At 40.1% G+C, this 26,036-nt stretch overlaps 1 protein-coding gene across 1 annotated transcript in view; it reads left to right on the forward strand.

Moving 5' to 3' along the window:
* PTPRZ1 (protein tyrosine phosphatase receptor type Z1) overlaps positions 1-26,036 on the forward strand; it is a 157,663-nt gene that overhangs the window by 120,016 nt on the left and 11,611 nt on the right. The window contains exons 13-23 of the mRNA XM_035698435.2: positions 1,545-1,689; positions 8,990-9,081; positions 11,790-11,875; positions 14,638-14,658; positions 14,831-14,927; positions 18,055-18,137; positions 19,423-19,557; positions 20,555-20,689; positions 21,849-22,012; positions 23,649-23,784; positions 25,446-25,592. Of these exons, the coding sequence (XP_035554328.2) occupies positions 1,545-1,689; positions 8,990-9,081; positions 11,790-11,875; positions 14,638-14,658; positions 14,831-14,927; positions 18,055-18,137; positions 19,423-19,557; positions 20,555-20,689; positions 21,849-22,012; positions 23,649-23,784; positions 25,446-25,592 (1,241 nt within the window). The remainder of the gene's footprint in view (positions 1-1,544; positions 1,690-8,989; positions 9,082-11,789; positions 11,876-14,637; positions 14,659-14,830; positions 14,928-18,054; positions 18,138-19,422; positions 19,558-20,554; positions 20,690-21,848; positions 22,013-23,648; positions 23,785-25,445; positions 25,593-26,036) is intronic.

Here is a 26,036-nt window from a genome sequence, read left to right on the forward strand (position 1 = left end):
CAAGAATGAATGATTTAGATAATGATATTAACTGCCATTTGTAATTTCTAGGTGCCAGGGACTTTACGAAGTGAATTATTTCATTGTTTAGCCTCAAAATGTCCATTTAGGTAACAATATTATAGTCAAGAAAAAAAAAGTGAAGACAATTATGTATTAAAACAAGATCCTTTCTTAAATTTTATAAGGAAACTTTCTTTCAGTGCTTTCACCATCAGATTATTTAGGCTTCTAGATGAGCCTCATCATAATGTGTAATGACCAGAGCATATGATTAACAGAATAGAAACTAAAGCTTGGGTCTCTCACAAGAATATTAACTACAGCTGAGGGATCAGTTGATTTACAGTATTCCCAATTTTTACTCAGTTTTATGATTTTTTAAGTCACACCTTTGGATTCTACTCTTTTCTAGCAAATGCATCCATAATTAGAAGAACAAATGTCTAGGGAAATTTGGGTGTCCTTTGTCTACGGATACATTTCTTCAATCAATGGACTAAATTCTTGACCCTTTCTGCTTCATCTTTCAGAAGGAAGCCACCATTTTAAATCTGAAGCGCTCTGCCGTTAGGTATACTTCAGGGCTGTATTTGTGAATTTATTACTCCCAAATTTATTCTGAAACCTTTAAATTAAATCGATTCCCTTTGTCTCATATCAACTAAAGTGAGTTGCTTGGCATAAAAGCACCTCATGTGCCAGGTGTCTAGAAAGCAATATAGACTCTCAGGGGGCACGTCAGTGTGGTTCTTCCAGAACTTCTGCAGGCACACGCTGAGAGCTTTAACTCCGTAGCAGTGTCAGCATATCACAGCAGAGCACTCGTAATGTCCAGTTGCCTTGGTTCGCCACTGCACATGCCTCAAAGTAGAAGGGAAGCATTGTGACCGGCCGCAGATACGCTGAAGTTCTGAAACTCTTTTTAGCAACTTGGAAGGATTGCTCCAGTTGCAATGATTTCAAAAGTACTAGAACGATAGTGTACCCAACTGGTCACAAAAATAGTCATTTGCTGTCACTTTACGAGAAACCTATGTTTAAATTTTTAATAGTTTTCTGGATTGAATGGTTATCTTAATGTACGAAGGGTTATTCCAAGATTCCCTCTTTATGGAATTATTAATTGCTCCTAGCTACTTACTTAATTGCAGGATCAGAAACATTTTATTAAAATCACACTTGGAAAATCAAGATGATATATGGTACAGTAAGTCGCATTGTTTTTCCTGGTCATTTTATTTAAAAACTGGATCGTTTTTCTTATTTTAATACTTCTGTTTTCTTTTTAGCAAACCTTTCAGGGCAGTGTTATGCTCATTTCTTGCCACAGCACCCGTACCTAGGTGCCAGTCTCTGCTCTGATAGCCTGCCTTACTTTTTAAACCTTGTTTTACTTAAACCGGCTTGTAAAGGTAGACATTTTTTTATTTGAAATTGTAAAGGTAAGCAACAGCAATGAAGGTTGCGATTACTCGGTTGAAAAATGTTGTGACTTTTTCTTAAGCTTCAATATCAACTCTCTCAATTTTCTCCAACTACAGAGGCCAGTAATAGTAGCCATGAGTCTCGTATTGGTCTAGCTGAGGGGCTGGAATCCGAGAAGAAGGCAGTTATACCCCTTGTGATCGTGTCAGCCCTGACTTTTATCTGTCTAGTGGTTCTTGTGGGTATTCTCATCTATTGGAGGTAAGTTGAGTGCTTGTTGTAGAAATGTGCTTCATAAAGCTTAGATTTTGCCTGTTTTTTGACCTGAAACTTCTTCAAAGCATATTTATGATTTTTGTTACTTGATAGGTACCATTAATTTATGCATCTACCATTAACTTAACTGTGAATACAGTGATTCTGTAAATCCAGAGACCTAATAAGCAAAGATTTGGTTGTTCTTCATACTTCCATGAAACAACTAAAGTTGAAATGGAGGAACTCTGGCTTCAGTTAATATTGAAGACCGTATTTCGACAGTGTGCTTTCATATTAATCTAATTAACATTCAAACGTTATCGTAGCATTTAAGGTAAATCTAAGCTTCTCCGCTTAAATGCTCCAGCTGTTACAATCTCAAAAGCTATTGTCTAGAAAAACGTAATTTTTGATACAGTAAAAACACAGTTTATTTACAATAGTGGATTTTATACAAGCTGCGCATCAGCAGCATACTAATAACAAAAAGAAGATAACCCGTACACAAAAGTAAAAATCAAGCAAATAAAATATGAATATAATAAGAAAATAAAGATGATGACTATATTAAGATGCATGGGATTTTAAAGTTAATTATAATTTGCTTTGAGGATGAAATATAACTTTGCTGTCATCAATATCCTTTTAAAACTTTTAAAGGACAAAGAAAATTGCACCCATCATAAGCTTCCTGTCCCATAGCAAGCAGAACACACTGCAAATTAGGGGGTTTACTGGGGAAGCCATGTAAGTCAGTCTGACTATTATAACCGTGTCCTGGAAAACAAAACCTTTATGATGATATAAGGAATCATAGCCTGGTGATTTCTTCCTTTGTTTTAAAAGAGACTTTTGTTCAAAGGCTCTATAATTAATTCCTTTTTGTTTAGCAACATTTTTCTACAAGTTCATATGACCACTCTTGATGTGTTCTTCTAAACTATATTCTCTCAATTTATTCAAAAATATTTACCGTGTTTATGGACTATTTCCTATGTGTATAGTACTATGTTGACTACTGTGGAAAATATAAAAAAATGAATGAATGAATGAACAAGTGAATGAGTCACTATGGCTGAGAAATGTATGCTTATTGAGGATTTCCCATGAAAAATTTATAACAAACTATATAGAAGTGAACACATGACAACTGAACACTAACGGTGGGAGTGGTCAGAGAACAAGGGGTCTCGAGAGGCCGGGATGACAGTAAATGTAACAGGTAGGGCTTGCGTGCCACAGGACCCAGGTGGAGGCAAGAGAGCAGCGTTCAGGCAGGGACCCCGCGGGTGGGAGCAACAGGAAGCAGGGGTCCTGAGCGCTCTGACAGTGACGTCTGGAGCACGCGGTTGCATGTAGTTGGACGTCGGTTGACTAGAGCAGAGCGTTTTCATGACCAACTGCTTCCTGTCTGACCACCTTTACAGAAGAGAGTAAACTGCAGAGTACGGAGAACAGATCCTCCTTTTGCTGTGATATAGGAGTCGGGAGGCTATTTTGTCCATAACGTGACGCAAACAAAGCTGCTCTCTTAACTGATGCCTGTAGTTACTGGGGACTCTTTTTTTTTTTTTTTTTAATAGAAGATTCCATGCTCAGCAGAGTAGCATGAACGCAGTGCACAATCCATAAATGTTTGCTCAAGAAGAATTCATTTTGCTTTTCTCCTTACTCCCCACTGGATTTGTTGGCCAAACTTTTTACCAACTTTGATTTTATGTTGGTTCAGATTACGGGTTTTTATCTCATCTGATTTTTCCCTGCAAAACCAATTTTTGAAGTTATTGGAATTAGAGTTAATTTTTTAAAAGTGAGATGGAAAATACACCCAAATTCTACTTCATAATAAATGGTGTTAGAATAAATTTCCAATAAAAATGTCAGATGGTTTCAGTTATGATGTTGAAATAATTAGAATGAGGATTTTAATCTTTGTTACTTAATATTTCAAGTTTACTTTTTGCAAATTTGAAAGTTTCTTATTTAATATGATTTGGTATTTTATGGAGAATTAAAATCTGTAACGGTTTTTATAGTCTATTAATAATGGGTCATCTCATCTGTATTATGTGAAGAAGAAAGAAATTGCCAGTTGTAAAAATATTAAGTTGACCTTCACCAATAAGATATTCGCCTTTTCCTCACAAATAACACTTTTGGTACCTTGAGTAGAGTGCATTAGCTTAAAATCTGAGCACTCTGACGATTTTATGTATATATTTTATATCTATCATCAAACGTTCTGATAAAATTTGTCACTCTTTTTACTTACCCATTTAAAATTTAACATATCTGTCCTTTTCACATCCATTTGAAATGAATTCACTTCAAAATGTAACTTTTTAGATCAGTAATACACCAGGGGTATTAGTTGGTGAATCACAAAATGACAGTGTTAGTAAATTCTTCACGGTTTTTGTGAGATATTCAAATTCTGATGTAGACCCGTGTGATTTCACTAGCTAGTATGAAAACATTTTAGACCTTTGTGGAAAGAAGTCCTAATAGTGACTCAGTCCTTATGAGATTTTCTGAGCCGATATATTTAAAGGCTATATTTAAAGCCGATATATTTATATTTTTCTAACCTAATTTCCTGGGAGAAAAAATAATTGTAAAGTGGTACAATGAGTCTTTTCTTTTGTCTCTTCACCTAACTCGAGGCAGTCCCCTAGGTTTTGTGTAAAACTTGGGAGAAAGCATGTTGTAGTAGGAAGACAAGAAATTAGAGGTGAGGAAAGCTGGGTCCCTTTCCTGGTTCTGCCTGCCATTTGTTCTGCGGTCTTGGACATGTCACTTATCCACCTATGAACTGGTTTTCCTCTCTCTACCATTTTGGGGGAAGGTTCACTAGATCATTTCTAAGACTGCAGTCAGACCTTCTTTAGGGTTTCTGTGATGCATGCAGCATAATGAATAAATGTGGTTCTATTTGTGTAAGGATCCAAAAAAAATGGAATAATAATTACACATTTCTAGCTCTTAATTCTAAATACTGTGATGAAAAGGTGTAAATCAAATAATCAGATTAACATTGATTGATAGGACCTATGTCTACAAGTTTAAAACAGTCATCACTTTTTTCATCATGGCTGAGTGATAATTAGCAAGAGACATAGTTATCAACACTTAGCACATAGACGTGAAGACGTTCGCTGCTTGTACAGAACAGATGGACTATAGATATTGAATCTTGTCATACATTAAATAATATGCCTTGAAATTATTTTCCAGATGTTTTAAGGTAGGATTTACATGAGCCAAATCGTAAGTTTCTAAGTTGCAAAATGACGTCAAGATGGAAGATTTTCAAAAAGTTCTTTTTAAAGAAGACAAAGGGCAAACTTTTGGGAGCTTTTTTTTTACAGTTGGAACCTAAAAAATACCAAAGGTATAATCAACAAAATAGCACTCCATCAAAAGCAGTATGGAAAAGAACTTTATGTAGACAGTTGTTTTAGCTTTGGGGAGTGGGAAGAAAAGCAATATGAGTTCTCTCTTGATCTTAAATTCAAATTTATGAGTCACTAAGGATAGCTACCAACCCAGAATGGAGGCCTCCGGTTACCATGCTGCCTCCGGGAGAGTGTCACTTCCGGGATAGAACTGCACTATCAAGTATACTGAAGCAATATGTTATGATCGTCATCAAGAACTTATCCTACACTATCTTAATTTTAACTTTTCCAACTTACAGAGTTTTTTGGTATGATTTTATAATACCCTTTTGTTGCTTGTTAATACAAGTAACACCATTGGACCATATTTGCTTAAACCAACAAATATTTACATAGCTTACATAGCTAAAAAGAGTAGAGCTGGTATTTGCACAGATGATACAATGAACATTAAACATAGTAAAGCCTAATACCAATAAGTTTTAATTTACCTTTTTCTGTTCTGTGAGGTCCTGCCTTCTTCCCATTTTCTCAGACCCATCCTCTCTCTATCCACCTATCCATCCATCCATCTTCCTCTAGTTATATATGTTTCACCTCCTTCTCCCAAATGTTTTGAGATTTTAAGTTATCCCATTTGAGGCTCAGGTAGGCAAGAAATCTAGGATGCAGCTGAATTACCTGTGGTTGGTGAGATTTAGTTGCTCCTGGAAATCCATCTAAACATTCGACATTTAACACCTCTTGTACTCTTGGCACTGTATTCAGAGTTGGGTTTACAGAAATCAAAAGACATGGCCTCATCTTTTAAAAAATGTAATGAGGATATAGGCACAAAACAAATATATTGCAAAATCATAACCCTAGCTACCAATTAATAAAGTTTTTTTTAATTCTGTAGAGTTCAGGAAGTGAAGGTCATCCTTGGATTACTTAACCATATTTTTCAAAATAGTCTTTGTCAAGGTGAGGATGAGTGGAAGTTTGTCTTGAGTGCAGTGAAAACAGAGAAATGGGAGTGTTAGAGGCTACTTAGGATTGAGAACCTTTATCACAGAGAAGATACCACCGAGTTGTCTTTAAGGAGGTTAGTATTTCTCTGGCATATTCATGAGTGAGGCATTTTGATCAGGAGAAGCAGAGTTTTTTTTAAAGATTTTATTTATTTGTCTGAGAGAAAGTGTGCGCACAAACAGAGGGAGAAGCTGGCTTCCTCCTGCGCAAGGAGCCCAAAGTGGGACTTGATCCTAGGACCCTGGGGCCATGATCTGACCCAAAGACAGATGCTTGACCAACTGAGCCACCCAGGCGTCCCAGGAGAACCATGTTTTAAAGCAGGGGAAAGAAACCCTGAGTGAAGGCAGGACAAGGCATGTTCAGTGATCTGCAACTTGTATTATTGGAGTATAAACTTCAAGGAGAAAGTGAAAACAAGTGAGGGCCATAGAGGGGTAGCATTTAAGTGCTGAAAGATCTTAGGTACCAGTATCTAACAGTCAAGTACAGAAATAGAACCAATATGGCCAAGTAACAGGAAGATAGATTTTTGGCTTAATACCAAAAAAATATCAACAGTAAGAGGCATAACAGTGGGTACCATTTAGAGGTACTTTCAGTTAGCATGAGAAAGAAATATCTAGTGACTCGAGATGACTCATAAAGCAGTGAGGTCCTTGTCACCAGAGCTAATCTTTATGCGTCAGAAAGATTCTTAACATCTGCTGTGATATTGCACGAGGTCCCCTAAGACATTTTACGACTTGAAGATTCATTGAAACATAAATAGAAACCCTTTTCCTAGCCTTAGTAATCTGCATTTTAGAGGAATCAAAGAGATTTAACTGTGATCCTGAAAGACGTATCAAACCCAGTGTTTTCCTATCAGTGTGTCTGGACATGCTCCATCTGTGGCTGCACAGAGACACCAAACTTCCCCTGGAGTCTCTGCTCCAGCCTGCTTGCAGGGGTGCTCAAATGCAGACTTGCAGCTGGGTAGTTTCTTTCCCGTGAGACCAGTGGCCCTCATCCCTCCCATTCTTCATGGTCGGCTGTACTCTTTTCCGCTTTCCAGGCTGTGAACCTAGCTCACATCCCTTCAACACTTGATTCCACGTGCACTCCTCTTCCTCCTACACTGCCTGTTCTCCCTTAAAGACATTCTCGTGTTCTCTTGGTGATACGTGTCCTCTTATCAAAGGCTTACACGATCACAGCAGAGGGCTAGTCTTTACTATGCACATCCTTACTTTTGGATTTTTTTTTTTTTGCCTGTGACATTAAGGTTATAAATAAACTATATAATTGTATACTACTCATAGCAGTCAATTCATTGGGCAAATATTTGGGGCACCTACAACTTGAAGATGTGGGGCACCTGCCACTGTTCTTCGCGCTGAGGACCAACACTGCATTGAGACCAAGCACCTTGCCCTCGTGAGGCTTCCATTCTGATGAGGAAGGACCGGCTAAAACCACACGAGACAAATACATAAGTAAGGAATTTCAGAAAGCGACAAGTGACGCGAAGCTGACATTAGGGAGAGGAATAGTGACTTGGTGGGATGAGCTGATCCTTTTAGCTGACGTGGTCAGGGAAGGACTGTCACAGGAGGTGGCATATTAGCCAGTGCAAATATGCTCGGAAGGAGGCAGGCAACCAAAAGGAAGGTCAAGAGCCAAGGCCCCAAGGTGAGCTGATGGTGCCTCTTGGAAGAAGACACAGAGGACCAGTGTGGACCTGAGGCCAGTAGTAAGGAGGCCAGGAGAGGACACCCCTGATGTAGGTGGGGGACCAGGTCATGGAGGGTCTTACAGCCCTTCTTGAAATAATTGACTCTCATTCGAATTCCACTGGGAAGCCACTGATGAATTTTATGCAGGGAGCTGATTACTGAAGGAATATTACAATTGAGGTGTGTCCTATAAGAACAAATGTTATGTTAAAGCTCATTAGAATAAATATCTTGTAGCTCGACTCTTAAATGGAAAGTGAGATTGGCATTTTTACTCAAACAGATATTTCTATTTAAGCCTAACCACTCATGAATAATATTTCAGATAAATTAAATGACCCACATCAAAGAGTGTCATTAGCAGTTTTAATTATCTAAATTTTTTTAATTAAGTACGGTTTGCATTAGTTTAAAGCAGCAGTTGGTTCTTTGCTCTTCTCAATAGTTTGTGGTGTGCTCTTACCAGATGTTACTCTTATTATCTGAATGAAAATAGATTCAGGTGACATTGTAGGTCATAGTTGTCGTTGATTCCAAATATATTCATTCTCAAAACCCTCATCAACAAGGCTAGCATCTGTTGGAAAGAAAATCACGCCTGTTTTTGGTTATATGCTCATTATTTCCTCACTTCGTTCTGTCCTTACTGCATTATCATACTCACAGTATAAAGCGGTCTTCCTTTTTCATCAGAATATCACGGCACTGTAGAATTTCATTTGTACAAGTCAGAGCTACCTTTTGCTAGCAGCTGAATGTGCTCAGAAAGGTATGCTCACTGGAATACTGAGTGAAAAGAGCTTCGGACGTGGTTTCTTTTCCCCTCCGGTCCAGTCCAAGGTGGCAGGACCCCCTGGTACATAGCAGCAGAGGGAGAGTGACTCGGGCCCTGAGATGTCCTGATCCTGGCAAAATCCTGTTTGGCACCAACCACGACTTCAAATGCCATCTCTGCTTTCAGGGCGTCTGATATCTACTCACCCGTGTGCGTCTGGCACACGTACAATTGAGATGAATTTGGAGGCCGTGAAATTCTTTAATACTTTGTGTTTTGTAAAATAGATGTAGCTTTCCATTCATGCTTTAATTCTGGAAGTTTCTGTCATAGTTTTCAAGCAGCTCCGAAGTGGCCTTATGGCAACTGGTACCTAAATTGCTTTCTTTTCTTTCCAGGAAATGCTTCCAGACTGCACACTTTTATTTAGAGGACAGCACATCCCCTCGAGTAATATCCACACCTCCAACACCTATCTTTCCAATTTCAGGTAATAGCGTAAGGTGTGACCACGAGTAACTGGTAGTTGTTGAATGAAAAGCATAATGCGGGAAGGGTTGTCCTTATTGGAGTACTTTGCAAATGGCTCTGATGTGGATGAGTAAATACTTGAGCTGCCCAAAATGTTTATTACAGCCGTGTATCAGGCGCCAAGGTTTCTATCTTGTTCTTAATAGTTTTGAACATTCTTGGCCATACAGGCGATATGGCTAAGTAACTCATGATAGTCAGCTGTAGTCTGTTAACACAGGCATAGCGATAAAATATAATTGGAGGCTGACCTTCAGTCATTTCCAGTACCTTAATGGAAACCTGAGCAACAAAAGTCAGACCAAACCGATGCAGTAAGGGTGGCTAGGACAAAATAACAAAAATAAGGATAAAGCTTAGTTCCTTTCTGATCCTCTGAATTTATGTGAAAAGAACTTCCTTCGCTACAGTAGGAAAAAAAGAAAACCAACTCTAAAACTAAAAACTAGAAAGTGGTGGGAGTAGAAGAAAAACATGAGTGCACGAAGAATGTGTAATTGCCTGAAATACTTAAAGTCACAATGTCAAACAGCTTGAATACCGACTATTTTTATCAGAACTCACCTGGTTAACAATATTCAGGAATTAACCAGACATCCGCTGACCCTGGAGTTCACAGACACTTATTTGATTAACATTGCATAACATTTCAGAATGAAAAGTGATAACAAAAAAGGAATTGCCTAGAAATATGTGAACCGTGGAAGAAGTCCTGGAGGATAGAGGATAACACAAGGACACAGAGAACCACCAAACCAGGGAAAACAAAAGGAGAAATTCATCAATGTGGTTATGTTACAGAGGCCTCTTTTTCAATTGTCTGATGATACTCTATATGTTATTGTTAGAGGCCCAAGTTCCACAAGATGTTATCTTCTGAAATCTCATGATCTAAAAAATATTTTCAAAAAAACCAACAACCAACAAACAAAGAGAAGCATTTTCTGTGTGATTTTCAGTGGGCATAGGAATTAGAAGTGTTTGGCTCTTTTTCCTCTTTTATCCACTCTGAGCCTTTAGATACCACTTATTTCTGTTTTTCTAGTTTATATTAAAATTCTGTACCTTTCTTTTAGTACAGCACCCTTTCTCATTAACATATTAAGGGTTTTGAGATTGACAGCTCTCGGGTACCTATTGCGTTTTGACTCTTTTCCCTTTCATGGCTCTCCTACAGATGCTCTCAGCATGGGTAAGCAAGTTGACATGCATGGTCTTCCCAAGTCCCATATCACTTATTATTAACAGTAAATAATCCCAAGTCAGGACGCAGTCCAGGAACTCCAGCATCCCCTGCTGTACTTCTCAGAACACGTGTGACCGAGGGCATTTCCTCACGTCACCCGCGCTCCAGATCACCCAGATACCTGCCTTTCCACAGAACATAGGGAATTAAAAGGATATGTTGGTCTCACTTACTTGCAGACCAGTTTTTGAAAGAAATGACCAAAACACATGACTGGAAATAGATAGTAGTCAGTTTGGTTGTGAAAAGAGGTTAGCCGTGCAGGCGGCATCTACGGGCTTGAGGGACCGTTACGGGAAGAGCTAATGACTTAGACGTGACAAGTTATTTCTGTTTTCTTGTCTAATTATAAACGCTCCTTCCAGGCAAGATCCTTCTGTAGATGTGAAGGCAGGATTACACCTTTGTTTAGTGTTTCTCAAGCTTAACTGGCTAATTCAATTTTAGTATTCAGGTACACTCATCTAAAAGAGAGAACAGATGGATTCTACTTTTCAAAAAAATCGACAAATTCTTGGTAACTGAAGCTTAAAAATATTAAATGGCCTAGATGCTGAACATCTGTTGATGTAAATAAGTGTTTCTCGTGAAATGTGTTTGATGTTTCCTTGTCAAAGAAATCACTTGTGAAATTGCATACTGTGAACTAGTGATATGTTTAATCTAAGAAAGTCTTTCTAGAGGGGGGAAAAAAACAGAGCCAGTTAAAATAATTTGGCCCCTTCACAATTAATTAACAGATCCAATGACTTTGTTTACATAGCATATTTTCAAGTTAGAGTTCTTGAAATTTTACATATTAAAAGTCCCAAAGGTTTTTGACATTATCCTTAATGAATAGTCTGCATATCAATGTTTTCTATTATTTATAGAGAAGGAAAAATGTTTTCAAATGTAAACATCTGACTAACTGTAAAACATTAAACTATGTAATTTTATGAAACTAAAATTACGCTTTATATTATGTTTAGTTCGGGGTAGAATTGAAAATATATTATTTCTGCATTTTTTTTACCCAGAAATCACATTCGTGTTAAATGTGTTAATGTAAATACAACTCCTATTCATGTTAAAGAAAATCACCCATAAAAAGATGGAGTCCATTGATAAGACATGAGGCTTTGGTGGCATTCATTATTTAACATCAAAAATTGATTCTTATTTCTTAAAGTATGAAAGGAAAAGCGATTCATGATCAAAGCATGTAAAATGCAAATTATGATTGATAGTAAATTTGGAGAAAATTGATCGTTGCTTGATGTTTCATTGGAAGCTGCGGTTCCCTCAGGAATGTAGAAATAATTAAACTTTGAAGTTGTTTTAGAAGAAGGCACTTTATAAATCTTTATAAATGACAGGCGTATTCCTTTCTGATGAATTATCCTTTGCGAACTAATTTTTTTTTTTTTTTTTTTACTTAGATGATGTTGGGGCAATTCCAATAAAGCACTTTCCAAAGCATGTTGCAGACTTACATGCAAGTAGTGGGTTTACTGAAGAATTTGAGGTATGATTTTAATATGCCTATTTTAAATTATATGGAAAATAGTAAATTTAAAAGATTCAGCGGTAGGCTATTTCTTGACCTAAAGACATTGAAACCATTTTCACTTCTAGGAAGAATGTTATTAGTTCTGTAATCATTTATGTGTTAGGAGATGTGTTATGGTTATCATATAATTTAGAAAATTGGTTTCCCATTTTAAAAACCAAGTGGTACTCGTAGAAAAAAACATTGTTAATTTTCTCCCATGAAGTACAGAATTCCAGTATTATTATTTTAATCTGAATTAGTAACACCGATTCCTTTTAATTTTCTAAATTATATAAATTATACTAAACTACTAAATTTCATGATTTTCAACCAAAGTACATATAAACTCTCAGTTGTAAGTATTACACCAGTGTAAATGCAGAAGCATTTATTATACAAGTTCTAATAAATACTAAACAAGGTAAAGTCCTATCTTCTCCTCAAGAAAATATGCAATTCTAAAAAACATTTGAACTGCACAATCAGTAAAAATGTTTCTAGTAATATCCATAAAATACTCTTAGAAGAGGCAGAGAAATTTGCTGCAAATTTACCATGGCCCCCAAACTATCAGTTAAACAGAGTTTTCAAAATAAGTTGGAGTTAACAATGACAACTGCAAAAAAATAAAGTTGACCAGTATTGAGCACTCCCTAACATGCCGGTCGTTGGACTAAATGCTTCTACATTCAATCTTTACCCAACTCTGGAGGTTATTTGTTTTTATTTCTGTTCATATTACTGACAAAATCAACTTCCACAGAAGTCAGTTAACAACCCCTAAATAGCAGAGCTGAGACACTTACCATGAGCATCAAGTAATGTGTAGAATTATTGAATCATTATACTGCACATCCAAAACTAATATAACACTGCATGTTAATTATAATTCTATTTAAATAATTAATTTTTAAAAATGGCAGGACTGGGATTCAAACCTAGGTCTGTAATTTTTTTTTTAATTTAAATTCTATTTTCTATGCTGGTAAATTGAATTTAAATTTTAAAAAAAGAATTAAAAAATAGAAATAATAAAAATTGAAACATACTTTTCGTTCCAGCAAGCAAGGGATCTTTAGCCTCCCCTCTAATCCCTCTGCTCTAGGAAACATCATATTACTTTTCTGTCTCTCCTCTTAGAATAATCCCTACTCTCCGGAAGTGCTCTATGGACCTCCTTGTTGGAAGCACCTTGAGCTCTGATCCTGAGTAGAGGGTGGCCCACTTTCCCCATTGCACTTTGTGACTTCTGCTCCCCAGGAGTCACATCAGCTAAGATGTATTTAGGGAAGGAAAATGCCATAAATTAGAAAGCTTTAAGAAATCAAAAGAAATAGAAGTGAAATGTGATGTGTTTTTGCTAAATGAAAAATAATAGAAGCCAGTTCATTTAATCTTAAAAGAATTCTAAGTCATTGAAATAGAAAGCAGTACAAGGTAATACTAAGTGGAATAATATAAAGAATTATATATTTAAAACACCAAATTATTTGTTTCTTACCAGAATAGAGGTTAGAGGGGAGGCGGTACTATGTTGGCTCACAGAAACTATCAGACTCCCATCAAACAAAATTGTTATTGAAAGAGGGAGAATATGACGAGGATGGGCCTCGTTTCCCAAATGTTAAAAACCACAAGGAAAAATAGACAATTTATAATAAAAGTTGCCTATAGCATATGCACAAAGGCAGATTTGTAGTTTTTATGATTATAAAATCATTTTCAAGAATGTTAAGCCAGCTCATGATAATTAAATTAATAAAATAACCTCATGTAAAAATGTGTATTCTTAATTCCATTGCTTTTAACTCACAGTCTGATTCAAGAAAATGTTTCATTAACTTAGTAATTAGCTTAATAACTAATAATGCTATGCCTTTTAAGTGGTTCAGATATTAAATTGTGTATAGATCTAGAGTCAGAATGGCTTACTGCAAAAGAGGCCTTAAAAACTTACTGCGGGAGGCTGGGCCATTTGCTGATGAGTCAGATTCGTATTTGGGTTATACACTTTCTCAAAAAGTATAAAGCTTTCATGTTATTATCTTATATTAAATAATTGTAAGTTCCTACCTAATGTACTTAGAAAACATCTCTGAAAAGGATTTTAATTCATTTTAAAGATAATTGGCAGAATAATTTTTTGTACCCATCAAAGTTTAAATTAAAAAGAAATCTGCTAGTTAAATATGTTGAAAGTAATGCTGTCTAAATTTTGTTTCAAAATGATATAGTATATGTGATAAAAAAAAATCTTAGAATTGTTAATGTTCTGATAGCCCTAAATCTGTTACAAACCACCTAATAGGAAGCTGTTTACTCTTTAAAATTACTCTAAACAAATAAAAAAGAATGTGTCACTAATTTAGAGTTTCAAATAGTGCTATAGTGGTCAAATAAAATTATATTTGGATATTAGCAAATCTAATACAAGAAAACGTGTCATCAAATAGATGGTTTTTCTCATCTGCATTTTATATTCGTATTATTATACCACTGTCCCCTTTTAAAAGTTATTTTTTTCCTTGTACATAATTTTAAGGTTCCAAATTGTTGGAAGTTTTGATGTGCATGCAACTGTTTGAAACATTCTGTTTTGTTACTATTTGACAAATGTATTTATTGCATGATCATAGTTTTCCATTGTAAACCTAATATGAACGCTTTTTTTTCTCATTTGTCGTGTGCTGTGGAATTTGATTTCTTTACTTTTTTGGCATTCATTCCCTCATTAGACACTGAAAGAGTTTTACCAGGTAAGGCATTATTTCACTGCATTTTCTTTTAGCCAAGAAATAGTTGTAACATGTAAAAAAAAAAAATTTTTTTTTTGGATAGACTAATTTGTTTTGTCTTTTATGTTATATTTTTAAGGCACTTGGTTTGAAAGGATATGTGTTAAAATGTCGTACGTAAATTTCTTTACAGGAGGTGCAGAGCTGTACTGTTGATTTAGGCATTACAGCAGACAGCTCCAATCACCCCGACAATAAGCACAAGAACCGGTACATAAATATCGTTGCCTGTGAGTATGTCCTTCCTCGGCCCTGACCTTGCTGTCACTGGCCTTGCTGACCTCGGTGTGGCTGGCTCAGGCCCTGGGTACTGGGGAGTGGGGCTGCTGTTAGGTGGCCCAGAGCATATATTCCTCTAACTTACACATCCTACAATTAACCATAGGTGCCCTTTAAACAAAAGAAGCTCAAATTCAATCCTGGCCTTCCTTCAAGCCCCATGGGCTGTAAATCTGTCATTATTTACATCCCCTGGTCCTATTTTCACTTGAGATCTGTTTACTTCTGGGTGAATTTACTGACCAAATGAGATTTCCTTTAGACTTTATTTTTCCTTCTAGCCTTTCGTGTCTTTCTTGCCATTCTTCCTGGGGTCTTATGGCTAGTTGGATTGTTTTTTATTCCTCTTTCCCTTTATTTTCTTAGCTGTTGTCTTTTTTTTTTTTCCTCAATGAGCAGCTACCTATCTCTTGTTTAATGCACATTTACCTAATTTTTTCCTATGAAATTACCATCTTTCTTACATCTTCATACTGCATCTCCTGTTTACATATGTTCCTGCTGGTTTTCCTTTATATTCTCCTCCATCTCTTGAAATCCATCTACATCCCCTCCCCCAAAACTTATTCTCCTCTCCTTCCTTAAGTATTCAGTGGGCCTCCCTGGATCCTATGAGCATGCTATTACCAGCTTGGTTATTTAAGTTCGGGCACCATTCTAGTTTCTGGAAGCCAATGAAACTGCACTCCTTTTTTTTTCCCTCAGACTTTTTGGGTTACGTTCCAGTGATAACACATGGTGTAATGTTAGTTTCAGGCGTATAGTATAGTAAGTCGACACCTCCATACACCACAGTGCTCCTCACAAGGGCGCTCCTTAATCCCCACCCAATGTTTCGCCCCTCCCTCCCCCCAACCCTCACCCCCTTAGTCATCAGTGTGTTCCTGTAGTTAAGATTCTGTTTCTGGGTTTGCGCTTCTCTATCTCTTTTTTTCCTTTGCTCATTGTTTTCTTTCTTATATTCCACATACGAGTGAAATCGTATGTATTTGTCTTTCTCTGACTGACTTATTTCACTTTGCATAATACTTTAGCTCCGTCTATGTCTTTACAAATGGCGAGATTTCATTCTCTTCTCTTTCATGGCTGAGTAATGTATCTATATCTATACCCCATTTTTTGTTTATCTTTTCATCGGTTGATGGCCACTTGCGCTGTGTCCATAGTTTGGCTACTGTAAATAATGCTGCTGTAAACATCAGGGTGCATGTACCCCTTTGAATTCGTATTTTTGTATCTTTGGGTAAATACCCAGTAGTACAATTGCTGAGTCACAGGGTAGTTCTACTTGAGGACCCTCCACACTGTTTTCCAGCTTAGCTGGACCAGTTTGCATCCCCACCAACAGTGTAAGAGGGCTCCCCTCCCTCCACATCCTCGCCAACACCTGTTGTTTCTTGTGTTATTGATTTTAACCATTCTGACAGGTGTCAGGTGGTGTCTCATTGTGGTTTTGGTTGGCATTTCCATGATGATGAGGGATGTCGAGCACCTTTCCATGTGACTGTTGGCCATCTGGATGTCTTCTTTGGAAAAAAATGTCTGTTCATGCCGTCAGCCCATTTTTTAATTGGATTTTTTTTCAGTGTTGAGTTGTGGTTCTTTATGTATTTTGAATACTAATCCTTTTATGGTCACATTTCCTTAAATAGTTTGGATAAATGCTACTTCCTTTGCACAGGGCTGACACAAATTTCTATTAGAAGGTTTAAGGAGGACATTCTGCTTCATCTTTGTCTTCCTCAACTGAAGTAACTATCCTGGCTGCACATAAAAATTCAGCTGCTTCTTGGGCAGGGTGAAGCTGTTAAACTATTCGCACTACAAGCCAAATAGAAAACACCTACCCAGTAATTAAGAAGGGATGGAGATTAATATTTGTTGTGCACCTTCTATGTGCCTGGCCCCATAAACACATGATTCCATTTAATCCCTGAAATAACCTGGCATATCAATAATAACAATCCTACTGTAGAAATGAAGTAAAACAATCCAGAAAATTTACCCAGTAACATCCTTCTAAAAATATTAGAACCAAAATACACAAAAAAAAAACAAAAATGTCAGCCTGGCATCAAACCTATCCTTCCATTGCCATGCATCTATTTCTGGGTACATTCCCTGCACTTTGTGAGCTCCTGTTGTCCCAGAAGCAGTAATATCCCAGGATATCTCTCCACTGTCATGGTTTGGACTGTATCCACTTTTTTTTTTTTTTGTATTCACTTCTTCATCCTTGAAAACAATAAATACATTCTGCCCCTTGAAATTCTTGGTTTTCCTTCTAGTAAGACTTCCCTTTCTTATTATGTCATTCCTCCAAATACATATAATTTCTCTGTACAACTGAAGTTCATCTCAGAGTCCTCATTTCTGCGTATTTTAATTGCCACAGGAGACCATGTCTAAGTTACCATGGTTTTCACCCCTTTAAATAGACAGTGCGGGACCCACACCCCCTGTTCTTGGGGAGCCCTTCTCTGGCCTCGCTATGCGGTGGCAGCACTTCGAGCTTGTTCCTGAGAGAGCTACTTGCCGTAACCCTACACGGAGATGTCCTAGGTCCCTTCTCCTCCCCTCTCTGCTTTCTCTTCCCCCACAGCCTCCTGTTCAGAGGACATACACTGCCATCCTTCCTTAGCTTTCTAAGACGCCCCCGACACTCTTCTCTCCCTTTCAGTGGCTCTCCACTGTTCACAGCCCTAAGATCCATCTCTAGAAACCCATCTGAGATGCCAGTGTCCCCTTCCAACCTTAGTGAAGATGTTTATTACATCCCAAACCAACACAATCTCTGCCTTCCAGTCCCCCCTCATACTTTGCGCCTCCCTTGACACCTGAACATTCCTTTCTGTGTATGTGTCCACGTTCATGATGTGCATTAGACAACTTGTTGAAGGCCGGGGCCCTTGTTGTATTTACCTTTGTCATCTCTGTATCCCCATAAAGACTCCTAAAATTAAATTATTTTTGCACTTATTTGGGTTGTATTTGATGTATCATTATGTAAATATAAATGACCTTTTTGCTGAAAATTAGTCCATGCCATAGTGACATCTTTTCTTTTCTTTATTACAGATGATCATAGTAGGGTTAAACTTGCACAACTTGCTGAGAAAGATGGCAAGCTGACTGATTACATCAATGCCAATTATGTCGATGTAAGCATGCTCCAATTGAAACGTTCATGGAGATTAGACTAGGAATTTATTAGGCCGCTGTACTGTACTTATATAGTGCTTAATACATGTTATACGGTAGATAATATGAATCAGCAGTCGGACATCCCATGGCTAAAGGATTTCAGATTGAGTAACATGCAAGTGCTTGAACTTGGTTTCTCTCGTGGGTGAGAAAGGTATTTCAGGTTGGAAATGCACGTTCAAGGGGGATGGTGTATACTCACTTGGACAGGTTTGGAGCTCCTGAAATGTGAGGGACTGGACTCCTGCTTATTTTGAATGCTCTACAGTTCCTCGCCCAATATTGTATGGGTAGCAGTTGATCCATAAATCCTGACTGAAGGATTCCCAAGGCCGTCCTGGCTAAAAGACAAACACGTGATTCCTAGCCCAGCTATCGACCTCGTCATCTCTGGCACACACCTCAGGGTCCCCAACCGTGTGGGACTCATTAGAGCTCCCCACAGGCCACGGACTAATTGACTGGGTTTTCACTGTGGTCAGCTGGTGTCGGGGAGTTCAGTTACACCTCCCGTGTGGCTGCCTGCAGGTTATGCTGTGTGGAACAGTTAGTTCGCAGAAGTGAGCACCGAGTATACGTATCCAGGGGGTTGTCACAGGCAGCCACTTCGTGCTCCAGAGGAGGCAGCCTGTATGTCGGATCCAACATGGGCTTTGGAGTTAGAACTGATTTTGAATCCCAGCCCTGTCACTGGGTGGCCACGAAAGGTTGGAGAGCCACTTAACTCCCCTGAGCTTCTCCCCATCTCTAGACCAAGGATAAGGCTTCCATTTTGCAAGGATTTGGGTAAATGTTCATAGAGCATCTTGGGTATCAGCAGGTGCCCAGGGCAGGATAGCTGTTCGTGATTAGCACTGCTGGTACCCCCGGGGCTGGGGAGGGAGACAACACCAGAGGCTTCCCCACTGTCAGACACAGCTGAGCCCCAGTGCCTCAAAAACATTTCAAAGCAGCGCAGTGAAAGCCCATAGTAAATAGATCAAGTGTACTTGGACTGAAGATGCAGAGAATAGCATCTGGATTGAAGCAGAGAGAACTTTTTCCCCCCAAAGATTATAGTTAGAGAATTGTTGTTGCTGATACTGCCAAGTTTCTCCACCATCGCAGGATTATTTTTTATTGTTTTTCTTTTATGGAAAAAAATGCACTGACCTTAAAAACTCACTATTGTACAATAAAAATGGCATAAAATCAGCAACTTAGCAAAAAAAAAAAAAAAATGTGTGTCACTTGTTTCTTCAGGGCTACAACCGACCAAAAGCTTACATTGCTGCCCAAGGCCCGCTGAAGTCCACTGCCGAAGACTTCTGGAGAATGATATGGGAGCATAACGTGGAGGTGATCGTCATGATAACAAACCTCGTGGAGAAAGGAAGGGTACGTAGGTCGTGATCTGCGTTCTCATCCCCCAGGTAGTCATCCGAAGTGCTGTGAGGTGCGTTTAATAGGCTCAACATCTCAACATCAGGAAGGAGCAGCAGTCCTGAAGCCTAATCGGGATCCCTCCTCTGTGGAGGACGGCTATGGGAAGCCTGATGCTGTAGGTCACAGGTCACACAGTTTCACTGTAAATCATGTTATCTGCTATTTTAAAAAAAATATTCATTTATAGAAATTCATTTCTTTTTTTTTAAGATTTTATTTATGTATTCATGAGATACACAGAGAGAGAGAGAGGCAGAGACCCAGGCAGAGGGAGAAGCAGGCTCCATGCAGGGAGCCTGATGTGGGACTCGGTCCCCAGACCTGTGGTCATGCCCTGAGCCGAAGGCAGAGGCTCAATCACTGAGCCACCCAGGTGCCCCTAAATATTTATTTATTCTTAGAGAAAAAAAGAGAGAGAAGGAGGTGAGGAGAGAGTGAGAATCCTCAAGCAGATCCTCCACTGACCGTGGAGCCCAATGTGGGGCCCGATTCCAGGACCCTGCCATCGTGACCTGAGCTGAAGTCGAGTCAGACACTGAAGTGACTGAACCACCCAGGCGCCCCCGAGCTGTTGGCTGCTTAAATGCATTCTTCATGCCGTGAGGAAAAGAGTAATGAGCTCCTTTGCAGTGGGCTTCACTGCAAAGCAAAGGAGAGTGAAACATTTTAATTCACGGGAGCTGGATTCTAGTCCAGCTTTGTGGTGACTCAGTACATCTGGCCTCTCTTTCCTCATCTGAAACGGGGAGTTTGGGTCAGATCCTTTCAGGTTTCTCGGCTCGGCAGGCTCCTCTAAACTACTTGCAATCCTGTAGAAAGAAAAGAAAATGTTTGGAAGAGTGACGGAGCCCGTCTGTGTCCCAGGGCTAGACCCCTCCTGATTCCAGGGACAACTCTCACATCAAACATTTGAAATATGGAAATAGCATCTTTACTTTGTCTTCTGCAGAGAAAATGTGACCAGTACTGGCCTGCTGATGGTAGTGAAGAGTACGGGAACTTCCTGGTCACTCAGAAGAGTGCTCAAATGCTGGCCTATTATACTGTGAGGAGTTTTACTCTAAGAAACACAAAGATAAAAAAGGTGAGTCCACGCATGGAGGACATCCTCAGTCAAGTGATACATCTGGTCTTTTTGTAAGTGAGTGGGTGGTACAACCAAAACAGGCTGAAAATAGAGATCATTGAAGGCATCAAGAGTTCTTATCACAACCACGCTCATCCCCAAAGGCTCCTGCTAAGTCTCTAAATGCCAGCCATGGCCCTGGAGCCAGATTGGTCATGGTGCCAGCAGGTGCAGTGGATGATGTGATGCACAAATGAAAGTTCCTGCCCCATGTGATAACTGCGCATCTAACTAAAAATAGTGGAGATTGAAATAAGGCAGGAAAAAAAAAAAGCACTGACGTATAAATCAGGGTTCTCGAGAGCAATGTGTGCACATGTGTGTGATTGACATCAAAAGAAGAAGAATTTTTTTTTAAGATTTTATTTATTTGAGAGAGAGAGAGAGAGCGCGCAGACTGAGAGGAGGGGCAAAGGGAGAGAATCACAAAAGGACTCGACCTTGAGCGTGGAGCCCAATGCAGGGCTCAAACTCACAACCCTGAGCTGAAACCAAGAGTCAGTCGCTCAACTGACTGAGCCACCCAAGAGCCCCAAGAGGGAGATTTTTTTAAGAAATTGACTCCATGTTTGAAATCCAAGCAAAGTTTTTATGTTCTAGTCACAAGAATTCCTTCTTGAGGAAAGCTCAGTCTTTATTCTTAAGGCCTTCAGTTAATTAGATGAGGTCTGCTGACATCATGGAGTGTGATCTGCTTTACTCAAAATCTACTAATTTAAATGTCAATCACACCAAAAAAAAAAATATATATATATATATACCCCAACGGGGAGGGGGGTGGCACCTGGCCTGCTCAGTCAGTAGAGCATGCAACTCTTGATCTCAGGGTTGTGAGTTTGAACCCCATGTTGGGTGTAGAGATGACTTAAGAAAATAAAATCTCTTAAAAACAAAAAAACCCACCTTGACAGGAACATCTGGCAGGGCTGGTGTTTGACCGAACGACCAAGCACCGTAGCCTCACCAGATGAACACATGAAATTAACCGTCACAAGCCACAGTGTGTTTTTATGCCTCATTATGGGCCACGGAACTCGAGTCGGTGCTAGGGACCTGCGTGTGCCTGTGTGTTTCCACGCGAGCGCACTCGTGCGTGTCCTGTTGTGTTGTCTCCCAGGGCTCCCAGAAGGGAAGACCCAGCGGGCGTGTGGTCACCCAGTACCACTACACCCAGTGGCCCGACATGGGGGTGCCGGAGTACTCGCTGCCCGTGCTGACCTTCGTGCGGAAGGCGGCCCATGCCAAGCGCCACGCCGTGGGGCCTGTCGTCGTCCACTGCAGGTGAGTCCCAGGCACGGGTTCCTGAACCCACAGCATGGCTTCTGCTACCCAAGAGGGAGTCCCTGGAACAAGGGTTTTGCCAGAGCTGGCGTGACTCTGTGGAGTCGGGGGAGCGAGACTACATGCCCGAACTCCAGCATCTTGACCGCTCAGAAATGCACGCAGCAGACTCGGGGCGCCGTCGCCAAGGATTCCCAAGCACCGGGCATGTTCATGGTGTTTCTTACTCTGTTTCACTGTTGAGTTGGATTTTAGCTTTTGAAACGTGTTTCGTCATTAAACATTTATTCTGGGACCAAAGTGCGTGGGACATACCCGGTCCCTGGGAGTTAGGGCCTCTCGCGCCGTTACGACGTCAGGTTTATGTTAGAGAAACGAACGCGCCCGGACGGTGACGAGTTTGGTGAACTACTTTTAAGATTTTTTTTTTAAGATGTTTTTAACAGCTTGGGATCAAACTTGTTTTCTCATTTTCCCAAGTTCTGTCTAATAGGTTAAGGTGTTATCAACTCGTCGTTACCCGGTTACTTTATTTCCAAGACTAATTTGATGAAGAGAAATAATGATATTTCAAAGAAAGAGAAAAAAACTGTGTCAGAGGTTTTAACCTCCTGTTTTTTTTCAGTTAAAAGAGAAATAACAGTTAACATGCACTGAGCGCTGAGTGTGCGCCACGCTTTAGGACCACACAAATCAAGTTGATTTCTGTGGACGGTATTTGTGTCAGAGCCCGTCTGTGTTTTTACAGAGGCAAGTGTTTTCCTTTGATATACAGCTTATCTGACACATTCTAATTATCTATCTCAGGAGTTATCCTCAGACAAAGTTTGAGAGACCTATCTTGAGGTTTTTCATCTGTTAGCCTGACGATAAGCTGAGAGAAACAGGAAAATGCAAGAAAAAGAGCTCTGAAGGTCAGGGATTGTTTCTTAGCAAATGGAGAAGGACCCGGGTATTGTGAGGAGCAGGTGCTAATTTTCCACTCTAGCACTTCCTACTTGTCAGAGCATTTGAAAAGAATCCCTGCCTATGAGTCCCGTCCCTCCGGTAGAGGCTTTGAAGAAGTCAATAGATAATGGCCCTTTAGAAATGCCTGAAGGTAGGCTTTATTCCTCGCGGGCTCGCTGAAATGATATTTTCAGCTGAAAGCCTTATCAAATTCTTTTTCCAATTAATGTGAAAACCTTTACACAAACATGTCTACCTGACAATACAGACCCAGGACCTTTTATTCTCAGAGTTGGCTGAAGCTGATGTTTTCGTTTTTCTCCGATTAAATGTCTACTTGCTATGCTCGGGTGCAGAACGTCTTCATTCTGTATCACGTATGATGAATAACAAATACGATTATTGAAGATTTAAAGATCTCTAATTAATGAATTAGAAATCTCCCCCAGAAACAGGTTGTTTTACAGTTTGCCCTGTGGCCAAAAATTAAAAGGCAACCAATTTGTTATTTGAAGCATTGTACTCAGCACCTAACCTGTTTGGTTTGGGATTGCTAAATTATTTCTCATGTGGCTCAGTCATTTGGGGGAGAGAATTATTTTCACTTACGAGATAGCCAGGAGTGACCCAACGTCAGGTTCATCTAATCCTTGACATTGAAACGGTTCTCTTTTTGTGTCCCCTTCAGCGCTGGGGTTGGAAGAACAGGCACGTACATCGTGCTGGACAGTATGTTGCAGCAAATTCAACAGGAAGGGACCGTCAACATATTTGGCTTCTTGAAACACATTCGTTCACAAAGAAATTATTTGGTGCAAACTGAGGTATGAGAAGGGTGCGCTTGGTTGCTGCTTCTCTCCCTCCCCCACTGAGGAGGATACTTTGACTTCCGTAAGGCTTGGAGATGCCACTAAGATGCTGGCACTGGGAGCACCAGGCTTTGTTTCACCAGGTTGATTGGTGTCACAGGGCCGCCGTCTGAAAGCGCTACCAACTGGGTGGCTCCAAAGAACACAGACGTGGGGCACCTGCAGGGCTCAGCGGTTGAGCACCTGCCTTCGGCCCAGGACGTGATCCTGGGATCGAGTCCCGCATCGGGCTCCCCGCAGGGAGCCTGCTTCTCCCTCTGCCTGGCTCTCTGCTCTCTCTGTGTCTCTCAGGAATACATAAATTAATTTTAAAAAAGAGAGAGAGAGAGAACAGACACATCCTGCCTTATAGTTCTGGAGGATGAAAGTCCAAAATCAAGGTATTAGTGGAGCCGTGCTGCCCCTGGATCCTCTAAAGGAGGATCCTGCTTTGTCTGAGTTTCGGGGAGCCCTGCATGGTCTGCGGATGAAGCAGCCTTCCTTCAGTCTCTTCCGTCTTCACCCAGCTGTCTTCTCTGTGTCCAAATTTCCTTTTCTTAGAAGAACAAAAGCCACCACCTCATCTTGACTAGTGACCTCCACAGTGAACTTATTTACAAATATGGTCACGTTCTCAGGTACTGGTCAGGGGTGCTTAGGGCTTCGGCGTGTCTTTTGGGGGGATACAATTCCACACACAACACCAGGTAACTGCATTAGATGTCCTAGATGGACCGGCTACATTTTGTCTATTTTGTGATCATATCTTTGAAATGACACTGATGACAGAGAAGATTCAAAGAAAAGAGTCAGTGCATTGGACAGCACCCATCCCAGCTAGCAAACACCTCAGGTCTCTCCTGCATATAGTGAATAAATGCACTCATTTTCATATTTTAGAAATATGAATTATGCTCGAATTATATCCCATTTTTAAGCCCATAGAGTTCGTCATACACAGTTTACGTGACACGGATGAAGTCTGCATATCTGTATTTTTTCCCTCCTCTTTCTAAATAAAAATGAATTGAAGTTGCAAACTATGGATGGCAACCTGAGGGCAGTCAGAGATATGTGGCCATGTGGGGGAAAATCAAACCACACCATGCCATGCAGCCACACCATGCCACAGAGCCACACCATGCCATGCAGCCACACCATGCCATGAGGGAAATGACACACTAGTCAGATTAGACAAGGGAAGAGTCCCATACAGGAACCAGAAGACGGCCATTAAAAGCTATATGTAAAATTGTGCTAAGTTGTATATGACTGGCTAAAAGGAGAATTGAAATGGATGGAAGAAGAGCCATGAGAAGTAGAAGAGCCAGGAAAGCCCTCATGCAAAATACACAGAAGCGGGTCCCAGGTTTGAAGGATGAGCGTGTCGCTTTGCCTCTTACCCCCAAATGTCAACACGTTAGGAGTAGAGAGGTGAGGGACAAGAAGAGCTGCATTCTCTCCCGACCGCCTTCTTCCCTACATCTGATTTCCTGCCTGGGCCAGGAGGCCATCTTGAGCGGGTCCGCCTCCGCCATTATGTAAAACTGGTTTTGTCCGTCCGTGAAGACTCTTACTTTTGTTCTTAGACATATATAAAGGAAACCTGAAATAATGTCCCCTATTGTCATTGCCAGGAACAGTATGTTTTCATTCACGATGCTCTGGTCGAGGCCATACTCAGTAAGGAGACCGAGGTGCCAGACAGCCACATTCATGCCTATGTCAACGCGCTCCTCATTCCTGGACCAACTGGCAAAACAAAGCTAGAGAAACAATTCAAGGTGAGTTCTCTCGGAAGCCTCTTGGATGTCACCACACAATTCAGTGTTCCCACGTCTCCTCGGTTGAGTCGACAAGGCCAGGTGGATGGGTTCAGAGCTCCACTGGTACAGTGGCTTTGGATTGTTCTCTATAGTGGGCACCAAAGCCACGTGGTAAATCTCAAGGAGAATCTTAATTTTGAGGAACAAGAAGGAAAGTTCTCAAGAACTCTAGATTAATGTTTGCAAATGCAGACTTGGTCCAGGAAAGGGGGGCACGGAGCGGAACAGGGGCAAGCAGACCTCATAATACAGACGGCCTAAGTGCTCTTTTTCCTTTGAGAAAACCAGACCACTTGACGATGAGTGCTCCGGCTCAGGCTGTTGATGCTACTCTGTGGAAAAATCTGTCTCACTTGAAGGCCCTGGACTAGAGAAGAGGCTACACCAGAACAATAGCTCTCC

This window comes from Canis lupus, chromosome 14 (assembly GCF_003254725.2).
Source record: "Canis lupus dingo isolate Sandy chromosome 14, ASM325472v2, whole genome shotgun sequence".
NCBI lineage: Eukaryota > Metazoa > Chordata > Mammalia > Carnivora > Canidae > Canis > Canis lupus.